General features: G+C 45.4%; 1 protein-coding gene across 1 annotated transcript in view; it reads right to left on the bottom strand.

Moving 5' to 3' along the window:
- LOC121580605 (activated CDC42 kinase 1) overlaps positions 1-15,399 on the bottom strand; it is a 67,135-nt gene extending 51,736 nt beyond the window's left edge. The window contains exon 1 of the mRNA XM_041895575.2: positions 13,872-15,399. Coding sequence (XP_041751509.2) covers positions 13,872-13,946 — 75 coding nt within the window. The 5' untranslated portion in view covers positions 13,947-15,399. The remainder of the gene's footprint in view (positions 1-13,871) is intronic.
- Between the last annotated feature and the right edge of the window lie 2,812 nt (positions 15,400-18,211).

Genomic DNA, 18,211 nt, shown 5'->3' with positions numbered 1-18,211 from the left:
GAGAGCAGCGGCGTGATGACTCAGAGTGTGTCTGTATGTGTGGCAAGGTATTTTAGTGAGTGAGTTTGTGTATTTGTTTGTGGTGCACATGAATGTGTGTGTGTGTGTATGCACGTCAGTGTGTGCACTGGAAGGACGATCTGTTCCTTCTGTGTTGAGCAAAGCTGGCAAATAATTATGTCTCGGGCTCTCTCTCTCCGCCCTCTCGTCTCTATCCTCCCTCCCTCTCCTCCCTCTCTCTCTCTTCTCTCGCCTCTCTCTCTCTCTCCTCCCTCTCCCTCCTCCCTCTCTCTCTCCTCTCTCTCTCTCCTCTCTCTCTCTCCTCCCTCTCTCTCCTCCCTCTCTTCTCTCGCCTCCCTCTCGCTCTCCTCCCTCTGTCTCTCTCTCCTCCCTCTCTTTCTCCTCTCTCGCGCTCCCTCTCTCCTGCCTCTCTCTCCTCTCTCTCCTGCCTCTCTCTCCCCTCTCTCTCTCCCTCCCTCTCCTCCCTCTCTTCTCTCGCCTACCTCTCTTTCTCCTCCCTCTCTCTCGCTCTCCTCCCTCTCTCCTGCCTCTCTCTCCTCTCTCTCCTGCCTCTCTCTCTCTCCTGCCTCTCTCTCCTCCCCTCTGTCTTGCTTGCTGTCTTGCTGGGCTCAGTCAGCTTGGTGATTCCTGGTATTCCCTCTCTGCCTCTTTTTTTCGCTCTTCCCCTCGCTCTCTCTTTCTCCCTTTCAGTCTCTCTATCCAGCTCACTTTTCCTCTACCCTCTTTTTCTCTCCCTCTCCCTCCCCCCTCACTCTCCATCTCCCTCTACCCCATGTTCTCTCCCTCCCCCCTCACTCTCCATCTCCCTCTACCCCATGTTCTCTCCCTCCCCCTCACTCTCCATCTCCCTCTACCCCATGTTCTCTCCCTCCCCCTCACTCTCCATCTCCCTCTACCCCATGTTCTCTCCCTCCCCCCTCACTCTCCATCTCCCTCTACCCCATGTTCTCTCCCTCCCCCCTCACTCTCCATCTCCCTCTACCCCATGTTCTCTCCCTCCCCCCTCACTCTCCATCTCCCTCTACCCCATGTTCTCTCCCTCCCCCTCACTCTCCATCTCCCTCTACCCCATGTTCTCTCCCTCCCCTCACTCTCCATCTCCCTCTACCCCATGTTCTCTCCCTCCCCCTCACTCTCCATCTCCCTCTACCCCATGTTCTCTCCCTCCCCCTCACTCTCCATCTCCCTCTACCCCATGTTCTCTCCCTCCCCCTCACTCTCCATCTCCCTCTACCCCATGTTCTCTCCCTCCCCCCTCACTCTCCATCTCCCTCTACCCCATGTTCTCTCCCTCCCCCTCACTCTCCATCTCCCTCTACCCCATGTTCTCTCCCTCCCCCTCACTCTCCATCTCCCTGTACCCCATGTTCTCTCCCTCCCCCTCACTCTCCATCTCCCTCTACCCCATGTTCTCTCCCTCCCTCTCTAAGACGGACAGGGAAGTGTTCCGTGTCGAGGACAGAGGCTCCATGGTATTCGGCTGAAGGAACATTTGAGGTCAGATTTGAGGTCAGATTGAACTGCAGGATGGAGAACTTGTTTCCTGTGCACCCCCTACTTACAGTGTGTTAGGATCTTAACCCTTTACATTGGTGGGAATTGCCCTATAACTATATGGATAGGGCTAAATTGAAATGTTTCTTACAGAAGAAATATGTAAAGTATGTGCATAACCATGGTAGCAATTGAAAGGGAACAGTTTGGCGATTATGGGAAAATTATTAGACCAAAGTTGAGGACAACACTTCACCTGACAAGACTGAATCCAAACATTACACTGTTGATTTTATGTACATTTCACATTTACTGCCGCATTCACGAAATCGAAAAATACTCTGGAAAAATTCAGTAACATGATAAGAACATTCCTGGAAAATGTGTTGTAGGTGCAACATGAGACAACAAAATGGCAAGTGTGGGAGGGCTAACTGTGTCTCCACGTGGCCACACACATCTCCAGTGTGCACAGTTCAATGCACTTTTATGACTCAAAGAAGAGTCTTCAACTATAAGGTGCTTTTTTGAGCTCTCCTAGCAGTGCCGTTGAGGATACTATGAAGTTAATGTTCTTATTTTTATCCTTTGAAAATAGACACGTAAAAAATATTCTGGGGATGAGCATGTGCATCTTCAATATGTTCACATTGTTCCTCTTTAGTGAATTTAACAATATGTCACAAGTAAAAGCCTTGGGTGGTGAGTTGATACAATTCCAAGTCTGGAAGGTTAAAACCACCCTCAGACTTAGGAAGATGTAAAACTTTCCTTTTTATTCTATGACTTTTATTTGCCCAAATAAATTCTGTTATGACAGAGGATACTTTTTTAATGAATGTCTTCGGTGGGGTAATTGGTATTACCGAAAATAAATACAAAAACTTTGGGAGCCATGCCATTCTGATGAGGTTTATGGGAAGATTGTTCCATTTAATTAGATCTGCTTTCATATTGTTAAGTAATGGAATAAAGTTATCTTTATATGTGTTGTTTGTTGTCCCTTATTAAGCATCCTAAGTATAAAAAAAAAAATGGTGGTCCACTTAAAGCATTGCTGTAGATCGTGAGTTATTCAGATTAAAAAAATGTTTAAGGGGGCACTGAGTTTTCAGTATTGGTCAGGTATATCAGGAGAACATCTGCAAATAAGTTTAGTTTATATTAATGTTTACTAATACTGATAGCCGTTATGTTTTGGGTCCTGTCTAATTCTTTCTGCAAGCCGTTGAATTGCCAACGCAAACAGTACGGGGGAGAGGAGAAATCCCTGTCTTGTGCCCCTTTCTGAAGCAATTTCATCAGATAATGTATTATTTAAGTATACTTTTGATTTAGAACATTCATATTATTTCAGCTTGAAAGTAGAAAGCTTCCAAAGTTTTCAATAGAAATGGCCATTCAAGATGGTTGAAAGCCTTTCCGGCATCAACAGCCATATCTTCTTTTATTGCGTATTGTATTAAACTGAAACCTGTTCTTGTATTTGTTTGTTAGTGTCTATTTTTAATCAACCCTGTTTGATTTATATGTATCAAGCCTGGTAAGACTTTTGCCATTCTATTGCTTATAAGCTTTGTTATTATTTTATTGTCACAGTTTATTAAACTTATGGGTCTATAACCAGTAGGGAACTCTACAGATTTTCCTGGTTTTAATATAACTGAAATAACTGTTTGATACATGGAACTAGGAAGTACTGAATTGAGTGATGTGTGTTGTCATTTGTGTAAATGGGGGCTACTTTGTCCCAAAATGTTGAATAGAATTCTATGGGAAAGCCATCCATTCCTTCACGTGAATATTTGAACAGTATCTAATATTTCTTTGTGGGTGATCTGTTTTTAGTGATAATTTTTGATCTGCTGATAATTGCTTCAGGGTTGTTGAGTCTAAGAAGGCTATAGGATTATGTCCAACTGTTGTTTAATTCAGATTTATATAAATGTTAATAGAAGCTTTTAAAATTGTCATTAAATCGCATTGTTGTTTCTAATTACCACATTTCTATCTTTATCTTTTAACATTTTAACTGGTTTAGCTTGTATTTGTTTTGTGAGAGCTGCGAGATATTTACCAGGTTTATTTGCCATTAAGTAATATGCCTTATTTGAGTTTAACCTGTAATTGTTGGATCTCTTCAAAAGTAAAAGATCGTCTTCCTGCTTAAATTTAGAAATTGTATTTTCTTCTTTACCTAGTAAATATTTTTTAAGGTATGTTAATTTTGCCGAGTATGAGATTATCATTCTCCTAATGTACGCTTTAAAAGGTATCCCAAATTATATCGGGGTTCGGCTTTTCTCTGTCCTCTATGTCTACATTTGTAATGGTAAAGGTAAAAAAATTATGTTTTACGTATTTAATACATTTCGGGTCCAGAAGATACGCTCTGTTCATTCTCCAAATTCTGTCGCTAAGTGTATTTTCTATCGGTGTAATTAAGCATGACACCGGAGAATGATCCGATATCACTATAACATAACATTTTGAATTCAGTAATTTGTTGAGTGCATTTTTGGAAATAAAAATGTAGTCAATTCTTGAATAGCTTTTCTTACATGGAGAAAAAAATAATCCCGCTCTCTCTCCTTTCCACTCTCTCTCACTGACTCTCTCCTTTCCTCTCTCTCTCACTGACTCTCCTCTCCTCCCCTCTCTCTCACTGACTCTCTCCTCCCCTCTCTCTCACTGACTCTCTCCTTTCCTCTCTCTCTCACTGACTCTCCTCTCCTCCCCTCTCTCTCTCACTAACTCTCTCCTTTCCTCTCTCTCTCACTGACTCTCTCCTTTCCACTCTCTCTCACCAACTCTCTCCTCCCATCTCTCTCTCCTCTCCTCCCCTCTCTCCTCTCCTCCCCTCTCTCTCCTCCTCCCCTCTCTCCTCTCCTCCCCTCCCCTCCCTCTCTCCTCCCCTCCCTCCTCTCCTCCCTCCCTCCTCTCCTCCCCTCTCTCTCCTCCTCCCTTCCCCCTCTCCTCCCTCCCTCTCTCCTCCCTCTCTCCTCTCCTCCTCTCTCTCCTCCTCCCCTCTCTCCTCTCCTCCCCTCTCTCTCCCCCTCCCTCTCTCCTCTCCTCCCTCCTCCTCCCTCTCTCCTCTCCCTCTCTCCTCCCCTCCCTCTCTCCTCCCCTCTCTCCTCTCCTCCCCTCTCTCTCCTCCTCCCCTCTCTCCTCTCTCCTCTCCTCCCCTCTCTCCTCTCCTCCCCTCTCTCTCTCTCCTCACCTCTCTCCTCTCCCACCCTCCCTCACCACCATTTTTGCCTCTTCCCCCCTCCCCCTCCCCCACATTTACACCCTCTTTTCCCTATCTGGCTAACCCACGCACCCATCTCCCTCTCTCTTCCTCTGCCTCTCTCCCAGTCACCCTTTTCTTCTCTCATTCACTCCTCCCTACAGTCTCTCCATTCCCTCATGGCTTTCGGGCCAACAGCATGTTCTTCTTTATTTGGTGCTGGCTTTATTTCCTGCCTGCTAACCCTCCAAAAATGTTATCTCTGCAGACTATAAACAAACCCATACCAGCTGCTTTTCTCCCCTTCAATGGCAGGCTGTTTGCTTTTGCGCCGTCACTAATTAAGGGAGGAATGTCCGAGGAGGATCCAGCCGGTGCTGCTTAGCGATACTGCTCGGCTAACGAGAGTGGAATGTTTTTTGCAAGGTTTCTGGAAGTTATTTTTGAAACATTGGGGTGATGACAGCTGTTGGAGAGTGAGGCTGTTTGTTAGGTCCAGGTGTACAGACTCCGTCTACACTTTCCTCCATCTTCTCTGGGTGAAAAAACACACAGCTGGGGAGCCAAAACCTTCTACCATTGTTCCACAGTGTTTCCTTGATAGTTCTTGTTGGTTGGTTGGTTGGTTGGTCCCCTATATTTTCAATAGGTTTTGATTTTCAAACTGGTACTCCCACTAAAGGTGACATCATGTCCCTGTTGTGTTCATTAAAATGGATGGAATTCTTTGTAGGGTTCACAGCTGGTAAGAGAGCGAGGTGATGTCATGCATCTTGCTCCTGATCATCACAACAGGACAAAGAGAGCTCTCCTTCCCCAAAGCCCAACACCCACTGCACAGGGACAGTCTGGAAAAAAAACGAAATGTTTCCCCAGGTTTTTTTTCCAGCAGGGGTTGCAAAGTTGTATGTTTTAAAGCTAATTTACTTCAATTCTACACATTTTGCCGTGGCTTATGCAGTGTTCTTATGCGATCTGGGTGACTCAAACATAACAAAATCAATGGGGGCCCCATGCCATGACATTTTGGGAATTTTAGATTCTCCCTGACAGTCTACTTTTTATTTGGGTGATTGTTAGTTATCAAATATGATCTTATTTAAAAATATACACTGAGTATACCAAACATTAGGAACACCTTCCTAATATTGATTTGCACCCCCTTTTGCCCTCAGAACAGCCTCAATTCGTCGGGGCATGGACTCTACAAGGTGTCGAAAGCGTTCCACGGGGATGCTGGCCCATGTTGACTCCAATGCTTCCCACAGTTGTGTGCTGGATGTCCTTTGGGTGGTGGACCGTTTTTGATACACACGGGAAACTGTTGAGCGTGAAAAACCCAGCAGCGTTGAAGCTAATGACACAAACCGATGTGCCTGGTACCTACTACCATACCCTGTTCAAAGGCACTTAAATCTTTTGCCTTGCCTATTCACCCTCTGAATGGCAAACATACACAATCCATGCCTCAATTGTCTCAAGGCTTAAAAATCCTTCTTTAACCTGTCTCCTCCCCTTCATCTACACTGATTGAAGTGGATTTAACAAGTGACATCAATAAGGGATCATAGCTTTCAACTGGATTGACCTGGTCAGTCTACGTCATGGAAAGACCAGGTGTTCTTAATGTTTTGTACACTCAGTGTATAGATGTATAGATCCATTATCTTCTCTAAATACTTTCTATCTAGTTTTAGTTGTTTAAGTTTACACTGAAAACGTTTTACCATCCCAAATGTTTTTTCTCCCAAAAAATTATATTAATAGATGTTGCTGACCGGTGTATTAAATCGAGCGCACAGCCATGCAATCTCCATAGACAAAACATTGGCAGTAGAATGGCCTTACTGAAGAGCTCAGTGTTCTACTATGCTAACACATGGAATTGTTTTAAGATGTTCATACCATGGGTCTTTTAGCTATTTGATTTAGAATAGTCAAATAAATCCAAATGTAATATATTTTTTACTGTGGAATGAACAGTATACCTTTGACGTGGAAATGCCCTATTCACTTCTATTCAGTTTTCAGCCTGGTACCGGGTTACCTTCAGACGAGTCTTGTGAGGCGTCGTAGTGCAAAACAACGGATGGTGGGGTCATATCAGTTTGTAGCCCAAACCGTTCGGACTAGTGATGGGAAGTTCGGCTCTTTTTACTGACTCAGATCTTTTTGACTCGTTCAGTTAAAAATAACTAATCTTTTGACTAATTCCGTTCATTTGATTCAGTAATACCAGAGCATGCTGGACCCCCTACAGGCGGACGATTAACTGAAAACTCAAAAGAGTAATGATTCTACAAGCCTCTCGTTCACCATAGGAGGCTTATTGGAGCTGTCATTTGTGACTCAGACTTGTAGACGTGTGCTTTAAACAATGTACATTTGTCAATTAGGCATACAAATACGATTGTTTCTTGATACATTTGAAATTAGGTCTAGTTGTGGCAGCAACCGGACTAGATTGTGAACGACCGTTGGCGGAGTGCAATGCTTGACTGCTGAGGGTGAAAAGCACAACATCGTTCGCGAACTGCACCCCCTCAAACGATTCCGTTCTCGAGTTTCAGTTTGTTGACCAGAGGCTGTGAATGCTTTGGTTCTACAAAGCTGTTTCCATCATTACATTCAATAATCAATTAATTGCAGTCATTCTTGCACCATGAGATCAATGATCAGTTCTAAACATGTATTTTCCTTCTCTATGCTCATGACCTATTTCCCTTCGCACATATGACAGACAGTTGTTGCATTGTGGTCGGAGCACGTCTCTGCAGCCGCTGAGCCATTGGAGCGTGTATGAATCCTGCTGTAGGACTCATTGCGGCCAGAACTAGCAGGTCCAACGAACGACTGAAATGAACGAGTCACTCAGGAAAACGAATCATGACTCTCGAGTTAGTAAAATGAGTAATTCAAAAAGAACGAATCGTTTGCGAACAGCACATCACATGTAAATGAACTAAAAGGTTATAGAGCAAACAACACATTCATTCATCAACACATAGGTTGTAATATGGCTTTTTTTCTGGATTGGCTTCCCCGGTGATTTTACCCACGTACTACTGTGTGTTCATTATCTGTAGCTTCTGCCTGCTCATACCATGACCCCACCGCCACCAGGGGGCACTCTGTTCATAACACTGACATCAGCAAACCACTCGCCCACACAACGCCATACACGTGGTCTACGGTTGTGAGGCCGGTTGGACGTACTGCCATATTCTCTAAAACAACGTTGGAGGCGGCATATGGTAGAGAAATCAACATTCAATCATCTGGCAAAAGCTCTGGTGGACATTCCTGCAGTCAGCATGCCAATTGCACTCTCCCTCAAAACTTGTGTTGTGACAAAACTGTGGCCTTTTATTGTCCCCTGCACAAGGTGCACCTGTGTAATGATCATGCTGTTTAATCAGCTTCTTGATATGCCACACCTGTCAGGTGGATGGATTATCTTGGCAAAGGAGAAATGCTCACTAACAGGGATGTAAACAAATTTGTTCACAAGATTTGAGTAAAATAAGCTTTTTGTGAGTATGGAAAATGTCTGGGATCTTTTATTTCAGCTCATGAAACATGGGACCAACACTTTACATGTTGCGTTTATATTTTTGTTCAGTGTACATCGTATTAGTCAAATAATGAGATTTGGGATGTCCTCGTTTATGACTGGACCCTGGGTCATGTTCATTTGGCATCAAACGGAAGAAAATCGACTGAAACAGGCAGGGAGTACTTGGACTCTCATTTTCGTTTTCCAATGCATGACGTTTAAAAACGTTGTGTACCCACCTGAATACGACCCTGAGCGAACTAAGCAGGATGACACAAAAGCGTTAACGGACACACACAAACCACAAACAAACAACAAATACACATACATGCACACAGACACAAAGAGAGTGTCGTGCATCAGTATTTCTCAGTACAGGTCTGAAATGGTGAACATTTCTGGTGTTGTTTCTTGATTAACAACAGCCTCAATATTATTTCCAAATGGTAAAGGTGTAGGGGGGCTGGGGTGGGGGTACAAGAGCACAAGAGGATAGATGGAGCTTTGGCAGAGAGTGGGACTCCCAACCTAATACCACACAACACAGCACAATGTCACTTTACATCAGGGGGGCTTGACTTACTGCACAAACCCTCCTGTCCTTTCATCCCAGACCAGGACCGTGGAAGAGAACTAGATAATGTTCATTTGGCACAAAACTGATTGTGAAACAAGGAGGTACTACCTGATCTTGTCCAATAAGAAACACTGGTTTTGTTTTTTCCGTTGCAAAATGTTTTGCAAGGTTTCGTTACAACATTACATAGCCTAATCACCGTCTTCGCATTAACAAAGTCAGAGAAGAATTGCAACATAATTCACGCTGCAGAGTATTGAGAGTTTGACAGTATTCTTTCCATAATTCAGTGCTTCTTTGCCAGAGGAAAATGTATGGAGCACATAGCGCAGTATGATGGAGGGAGGGATCACTGGTGTAAACAAGACATAGTTGTTGGGGAGAAGGGTTGGGGCTTTGAGGACAAAACAGTAGTGTGCAAATAATACCCAGCCAGCCAGCCAGCCAGCCAGTCAGCCAGTCAGCCAGTCAGTTAGCCAGCCAGCCAGTCAGCCAGCCAGCCAGCCAGCCAGCCAGCCAGCCAGTCAGCCAGCCAGTGAGCCAGTCAGTCAGCCAGCCAGCCAGTCAGTCTCAATCCTCCCTCTTCCCACCCCACCCTCCCCTCTCTCTCCTCCCACCCCACCCCACCCCACCCTCCCCTCTCTCTCCTCCCACCTCCCACCCCACAGCATGCAGCCTGCTGTGTAAGGGGAGAGCTGCAGCTGTGTGAGCGGCTCTGCGTCCCCCGATTCACCCTGCAACGTCAACCCAAGGCCACACACATTCATACACACCAGAGCTCCAACATACTGGTCAGAGAACACACAGACTGGACTTCTTTACAAGGTCAATATGTAGTGGACTGGACTGGACTGGAGTATGCTGGACTGGACTGGAGTATACTGGACTGGACTGGAGTATACTGGACTGGAGTATACTGGACTATACTGTACTGGACTGGACTGGACTGTAGTATAATGTAGTGTAGTGTAGTGTAGTGTAGTGGACTGTAGTGTAATGTAGTATAATGTAGTGTAGTGTAGCGTAGTGTAGTATAATGTAGTATAGTGTAGTATAATGTAGTATAGTGTAGTATAATGCAGTATACTGTAGTGTAGTGTACTGTAGTGTAGTATACTGTAGTGTAGTGTAGTATAATGTAGTATAGTGTAGTATAGTGTAGTATAATGTAGTATAGTGTAGTGTACTGTAGTATAGTGTAGTATAATGTAGTATAGTGTAGTGTACTGTGGTGTACTGTACTGTACTGTATTGTAGTGTAGTATACTGTAGTGTAATATACAGTAGTGTAGTGTAGTATACTGTAGTGTAGTGTACTGTAGTGTAGTATACTGTAGTATAGTGTAGTATAATGTAGTATAGTGTAGTGTACTGTGGTGTACTGTACTGTACTGTAGTGTAGTATACTGTAGTGTAATATACAGTAGTGTAGTGTAGTGTACTGTACTGTAATGTAGTGTAGTGTACTGTAGTATAATGTAGTGTAGTGTAGTATAGTGTAGTAGTAGAACTGGACTGTAGTGTAGTGTAGTATAGTGTAGTAGTAGGACGGGACTGTAGTGTAGTATAGTGTAGTATAGTGTAGTAGTAGGACTGGACTGTAGTATAGTGTAGTATACTGTAGTAGTACGCCTGGACTGTAGTGTAGTATAGTATAGTGTAGTAGTAGGACTGGACTGTAGTGTAGTGTAGTGTAGTGTAGTATACTGTAGTAGTAGGACTGTACTTTAGTGTAGTGTAGTATAATGTAGTATACTGTCGTATAGTGTAGTATAGTGTAGTAGTAGGACTGGACTGGACTGTAGTATAATGTAGTATAGTGTAGTAGTAGTAGGACTGGACTGGACTATAGTGTAGTATAGTGTAGTACACTGTAGTAAATTGTAGTATAGTGTAGTATAATGTAGAATAGTGTCGTGTAGTATAGTGTAGTGTACTGTACTGTACTGTAGTATACTGTAGTGTAGTGTAGTATACTGTAGTGTAGTGTAGTGTAGTGTACTGTAGTGTAGTGTAATCTAATATAGTGTAGTGTACTGTAGTATAATGTAGTGTAGTGTAGTAGGACTGGACTGTAGTGTAGTGTAGTGTAGTGTAGTATAGTAGTAGAACTGGACTGTAGTGTAGTGTAGTATAGTGTAGTATAGTGTAGTAGTAGGACTGGACTGTAGTATAGTGTAGTATACTGTAGTAGTACGCCTGGACTGTGGTGTAGTGTAGTATAGTGTAGTATAATGTAGTAGTAGGACTGGACTGTAGTGTAGTGTAGTGTAGTATAGTGTAGTATACTGTAGTAGTAGGACTGGACTTTAGTGTAGTGTAGTATAATGTAGTATAGTGTAGTATAGTGTAGTGTAGTAGTAGGACTGGACTGTAGTATAATGTAGTATAGTGTAGTAGTAGTAGGACTGGACTGGACTATAGTGTAGTATAGTGTAGTATACTGTAGTATAGTGTAGTACACTGTAGTAAATTGTAGTATAGTATAGTATAATGTAGAATAGTGTTGTGTAGTATAGTGTAGTAGTATGACTGGACTGGACTGTAGTATAGTGTAGTATAGTGTAGTAGTATGACTGGACTGGACTGTAGTATAGTGTAGTATAGTGTAGTAGTAGTACTGGACTGGACTGTATTATAGTGTGGTATACTGTTGTATAGTGTAGTATAGTGTAGTATAGTGTAGTATAGTGTAGTATAGTGTAGTAGTAGGACTGGACTGGACTGTAGTATAGTGTTGTATAGTGTGGTATACTGTTGTATAGTGTAGTATAGTGTAGTATAGTGTAGTAGTAGGACTGGACTGTAGTATAGTGTAGTATACTGTAGTAGTACGCCTGGACTGTAGTGTAGTGTAGTATAGTGTAGTATAATGTAGTAGTAGGACTGGACTGTAGTGTAGTGTAGTATAGTGTAGTATACTGTAGTAGTAGGACTGGACTGTAGTGTAGTGTAGTATAATGTAGTATACTGTAGTATAGTGTAGTATAGTGTAGTAGTAGGACTGGACTGTAGTATAATGTAGTATAGTGTAGTAGTAGTAGGACTGGACTGGACTATAGTGTAGTATACTGTAGTATAGTGTAGTACACTGTAGTAAATTGTAGTATAGTGTAGTATAATGTAGAATAGTGTCGTGTAGTATAGTGTAGTAGTATGACTGGACTGGACTGTAGTATAGTGTAGTAGTAGGACTGTACTGTAGTATAGTGTAGTATAGTGTAGTATAGTGTAGTATAGTGTAGTATAGTGTAGTATAGTGTAGTATAGTGTAGTAGTAGGACTGGACATACCCAAAAGAAAAACAGTAATAAAGACAGATACACATGCTGGGTAATGTACAGGCATGTACCAAATATAATCCATGCACAGAACACAGAACACACACACAGAACACAGAACACACACACAGAACACAGAACACACACACACACACACACACACACACAGAGAACACAGAACACACACACAGAACACAGAACACACACACAGAACACAGAACACTGTGTCCTCTGTAGCTCAGCTGGTAGAGCACGGCGCTTGTAACGCCAAGGTAGTGGGTTCGATCCCCGGGACCACCCATACACAAAAAAAATGTATGCACGCATGACTGTAAGTCGCTTTGGATAAAAGCGTCTGCTAAATGGCATATTATTATTATATTATTATTATTATATTATTAACACACACACACACACACACACACACAGAGAGAGAACACAGAACACACACACAGAACACAGAACACACACACAGAACACAGAACACACACACACACACACACACACACACAACACAGAACACACACATACACACACACACAGAACACAGAACACACACACAACTGGCATGGCTACCTCCTCTTTGGCAACCGTAGCCCTCCTCCCCTGACCTAACAGAACAGGCTACTCTGTCAGTGCAGAGACAGACAGCCCTCTAATGGTTGCATATGAGGAGGGAAAGAAAAGGAAGAGAGAGAGGGATGGGGATGGATAGATGGAGGGAGGGAGGACAGAGGAGGGTGTGGGGGAGAACAGAGGAGGGTGTGGGGAGAACAGAGGAGGGTGTGGGGGGAGAACAGAGGAGGGTGTGGGGGGAGGACAGAGGAGGGTGTGGGGGAGGACAGAGGAGGGTGTGGGGGAGGACAGAGGAGGGTGTGGGGGAGGACAGAGGAGGGTGTAGGGGAGAACAGAGGAGGGTGTGGGGAGAACAGAGGAGGGTGTGGGGGAGGACAGAGGAGGGTGTGGGGAGAACAGAGGAGGGTGTGGGGGAGAACAGAGGACGGTGTGGGTGCGTCCCATCAGAAAGCTCATTCAGCAGCACTTCATCAATGACCTCATGGTTCTGCATTCAATAACGTGGGCTGGGTGTGTATTTGTGTGTGTGTGAGACAGAAAAAGTGACTGAGTCATGATCAGAAGGGTTGAGCAGACACACAGACCAGTACAGATAGACACAACAAATATAGCCTAGCCTAGCCTAGCCTAGCCGTAATCACTGCTTATGTTGAATGAATGGGAGATGGCAACAACTATACTGTCAGATGGGTATCTGGAACACAAACAAACACACACACACACACACACACACACACACACACACACACACACACACACACAACATACATGGGGTATACACACCGACGATACATTAGCCCGGTGGTGTTCTTTATATTCAGGGTTACATACAAAGCACTAGACTTCAACAAGGTACTATCACATCAACAGAGATATGAAGGCATTTCTTTAATCAGTCGACTTGAAATACTTCACCTACAATCCAAATAATGACTAATAGATAACACAATACTAAATAATACAGAGTACTTTCAGGTATGCAGAACAGGACCTGAAACTCACACAGACACACACACACTTCCTGCCATGTCATAATGCAGGCTACGTATTCTCTACTGATAAGTAGTTCGGCAGCAGTGCTGTCAGAAAACACAGCGACCATCATTCCATGATAGGTGTGGGTGTGAAGTGAACTACCTCCTCGTCAACGCTGGGCAGCTGCTGGTAGTCTGATGTCTCATCCAGTCGCTGGTACTCAGCCGTCTCTCCCATGGTAAAGTCCAACACCGTCTGTCGGTCTTTCTGTCTGTCAGTCAGTCAGTCAGTCAGCTCTCCAACAGCCTCAGTCCAGTCTTGTCCTGGTCCACCTCGGGCTGAGACAATGGCCAATCCAGTGTGTGTTCTCGTGAACAACAGCTTTGTAGCGATCAAAGATATTCCTTTCTTCTTTTCTGTAGACAGAGGTCAGTTCTTGGGTTTCATTCAAAAGGGGATGTTGTGGTCAGCCAGCCATTACAAGTGACCAAGTTCTTGGGTCAGGTACAGTTAGAAGGACAGGCGCAAGATAGGATTGTACTCTGGGAATGTCTTGGCTGGTTGGCAGGTTGAGTCAGATTCTGTGGAGGGTTTCCCTATATGCAGCTGCAACAGGAGTCAGCTATTCTGTTGATTGGTGTTGAGGATAGCCTTGTAGAGAGGAGGTGTCAAAGGGTGACGGATCCTCGTTTATTTCCGTCTCACCTAGTGGTAATGACCTTCCAGTCCAGCCTCTCTCTCTCTCTCTCTCTCTCTCTGCTCTCCTCCTCCCTCATCCCTCCATCACAGGCTGTCACCATCCGTCTCTCTCTCCTTCTCTCGCGCGCTGCTTGTTCGTTGGTCCTGCCTCAGTGCTGACGCATGCTGCACTCGTTCTATGTCCACAGTCCGTCTTACCTTATAGCCTCATCTTCAAAAAATACAGGAAGGCGGCATTGGAAAACAAGAGTATGTAGAACGCGTCTTTCACCCGAGTCCCGAGGGCTGTTTCAAATCTAATTTTTTTCTAGTTTTTGAACATCTGTCCAATCTGACCAGCAGCTTAGCACTGAGGAGAGGGAGAGAGAATCTGGGTGTTTCTGGTGCCGTTTTAAACAGACTCCCTGATTGCTCAGTTGGAGCCGACGGTTAATCCCTTGTTGTTGTTGTGGTCCTCTTTCCTTCACAAATCTATTTTTTTTCTCCCCATTTTTTATTTTTTTGCTCCAGTGGTCATCTCCCCATTGCCACGGCGACAGTGGAACCCCCCTCCCCGGTCGTCGCCACGGTGATCTACAGTCAGCGGTGGTCCCCCCGTCAGCGTTGGTCCTGAGAGGAGCGGCCAATGAGGTGCAGGAGGCCGACGGGGGGCGGCGGCAGGCACTAATCCTGCCCATAGAGGGAGAAAAACACGGCCACGCTGGGCGGCGTGCGTGTGTAGAAAGCACCACTCTGCTATGGGAGGGGAGGGGGAGATGCCCCCCGCATCTGGAGGCTAGCTGAACTGACATCTGGAGGAAAGGGGGAGTAGAGAGAGAGAACGAACGAATAAAGGAGAGAACAAGAGAGGCAGTACGGGTTTTATCTGGCGGCCTCCTGATTCTCTCTCCACAATCTAACCCTGACGGTAGAGTCATGGTCTCCATGGCACTGAACAAGGCATTAGCACTTCATATCAATGACGGTGGCACTGCGGTTGTGAACTCTCTCTCTCTCTCTTCTCTCCCCATCTCTCTCTCCATCTCTCTCTATCCATATCTATTCTCTCCCCATCTCTCTCTCCCCATCTCTCTCTCCCCATCTCTCTCTCCCCATCTCTCTCCCCATCTCTCTCCCCCCCATCTCTCTCTCTCTCTCTCTCTTCTCTCCCCATCTCTCTCTCTCCATCTCTCTCCCCATCTCTCTCTCCCCATCTCTCTCTCCCCATCTCTCTCTCTCCATCTCTCTCTCCCCATCTCTCTCTCCATCTCTCTCTCCCCCTCTCTCTCCCCATCTCTCTCTCCCCATCTCTCTCTCCCCATCTCTCTCTCCCCATCTCTCTCTCCATCTCTCTCTCCCCATCTCTCTCTCCCCATCTCTCTCTCTCCCCATCTCTCTCTCCCCATCTCTCTCTCCCCATCTCTCTCTCTCCAGCTCTCTCTCCCCATCTCTCTCTCCCCATCTCTCTCCCCATCTCTCTCTCTCCATCTCTCTCCCCATCTCTCTCTCTCCATCTCTCTCCCCATCTCTCTCTCCCCATCTCTCTCTCCATCTCTCCCCATCTCTCTCTCCCCATCTCTCTCTCTCCATCTCTCTCACCATCTCTCCCCATCTCTCTCCCCATCTCTCTCTCCCCATCTCTCTCTCCATCTCTCTCACCATCTCTCTCTCCATCTCTCTCTCCCCATCTCTCTCTCCCCATCTCTCTCTCTCCATCTCTCTCTCCCCATCTCTCTCTCCCCATCTCTCTCTCCCCATCTCTCTCTCTCCATCTCTCCCCCATCTCTCTCCCCATCTCTCTCTCACCATCTCTCCCCATCTCTCTCTCCATCTCTCTCCCCATCTCTCTCTCACCATCTCTCCCCATCTCTCTCTCCATCTCTCTCTCCATCTCTCTCACCATCTCTCTCTCCATCTCTCTCTCTCCATCTCTCTCTCCCCATCTCTCTCTCCCCATCTCTCTCTCTCCATCTCTCTCTCCCCATCTCTCTCTCCCCATCTCTCTCTGTCTCTTTATGTTTGGCCGGTCCAGTCCAGTCACGTTCCGTTCCTGGGGCCTGTTATTCGCATCCTGCTGAGCTTAATGCTCTCATCCCCTCTCCACCTCCGCTGCTAAATCTGTTCTCTCCTGGCCCTGCACAGCGGGCACAGACAGACATGGAGGTACACACACATTGTCACCTACATGGCAGTGTCCTCTGCTCCTGCGTCATTGATTTCCCTACCATTTAATGGTGCTGGGGGCTTTGTCTGTTTAAGAAAAAATCTAGGGGAAACGATTCCAAAACAATTCACACAACACAGTGTTACAGACTTGGGACTTGAGGAATGCCCCAATTTAAAATCAACCCCTTCATGTAGGGCTAGGGGTCGATTTAGAATCAATTACAACTTTTTAAAATAACCAATAAGACTTTATTCCACAAGTTGTTTGTCAAGGTAAAGACAGCAGGTCCAACCAGGTCTAGAATAACCTGACGACTCTTCAACCTCGCTTTCTACCTTCCTCTCCTACTCTTAACCTTTCCTGAACGAGAGCCGTTGTTGTCCTGTCCCTGCAGTGTCCTGTTGAGGGCGGCAGGTAACCTAGCGCCCAACCTTCTCTCGCAGTTGAATTCGCAACCACGCATTCTCATTGGTCAAATCCGCCGCAGCAGCCAATCAGATCTCTTCCTGCAGTGACTGTGGGCTTAAACCTCCCTGCCTTGCTTGACTTCTATCGCCCTCTCTCTCTCTCTCTCTCTCTCTCTCTCTGAGCGTTTTGTCATTCAATCCCTCCCTCCATCCTCCTTCTATTGCTGCAGTGGCCCCTTTCTGTCCATAGTGCTGTGATGCGTAGATCAGCTGCTGTCCCTCTCCGTCTTCCAGTCTATCCTCATCTGTTTATTTTGATGTAGGTGCACCTCTCATGCTGGGTCGCCCCTTTTTACACACACACCCCCACACAATATAATTCACTTCCCATTCCATCTATTTTCTCACTCAGTCTCTCACACACACACCGATCTCTTAACCCACCCGTCCATATCTCTAAACACCCCCCCACTCCCCCGTCCAGATCTCTTAACCCCCCGAGAGAGAGAGAGAGTGGGGAGAGAGAGAGAGAGAGAGAGAGAGAGAGAGAGGAGAGAGAGAGAGAGAGAGAGAGAGAGAGAGAGAGAGAGAGGAGAGAGAGAGCGAGAGGGCGAGGGGGGAAGAGCGAGAGAGAGCGAGAGAGAGAGAGAGAGAGAGAGAGAAAGAGACAGAGACAGAGAGATAGAGAGATAGAGAGAGAGTGGGAGAGAGCCTTTAATAATGTCCACGCGTTTGGGGCATTTGTTGAATTGTTCAGTTGACGAGCTGGCTGTAACAGTCTGCTGGTAGGTCAACTTCAATATCCCATAGCTTAACTTTAAAGTCTCTACAAGCAAGACAAGTACTCAGGTTTTCAAAAGGTATACAACATTTTCAAGTAAGAATGTCAGCCTAGTACAATTTTTGTACTATTAAAGTTCTCTATTATCAAGAACCTGGTTCCGAACGAATACGACCCGATGTTGGTCAAGTACCTTCAAAAAAACACTTGAACCTATAGCTCAATTGTCAAACTAATGTAGCCTAAATACCATATTTGTAGACTAAAACCCTCTTGAAAACGGTTTGACCCCTCACCAACCCCATTGTCTTACTGCAGGCTAACCTTACAGGCTCCACCTTCCCGCCATTTTGTCTCAAGGGAGACATTTCGCCGGGTCCTGTTAAACAGGCTAACGCCTTAGTTTTTTCTCCCTGTGATGGTAAGTGCAGTAAAGTGTCCCAGACAGGCTGGGGGATGTATGCTCCGA

Source organism: Coregonus clupeaformis, chromosome 14, assembly GCF_020615455.1.
Source record: "Coregonus clupeaformis isolate EN_2021a chromosome 14, ASM2061545v1, whole genome shotgun sequence".
Taxonomy (NCBI): Eukaryota; Metazoa; Chordata; class Actinopteri; order Salmoniformes; family Salmonidae; genus Coregonus; species Coregonus clupeaformis.
Note: the sequence above shows the minus strand (reverse complement) of the source record. Positions and strands in the feature narration are given on the sequence as shown.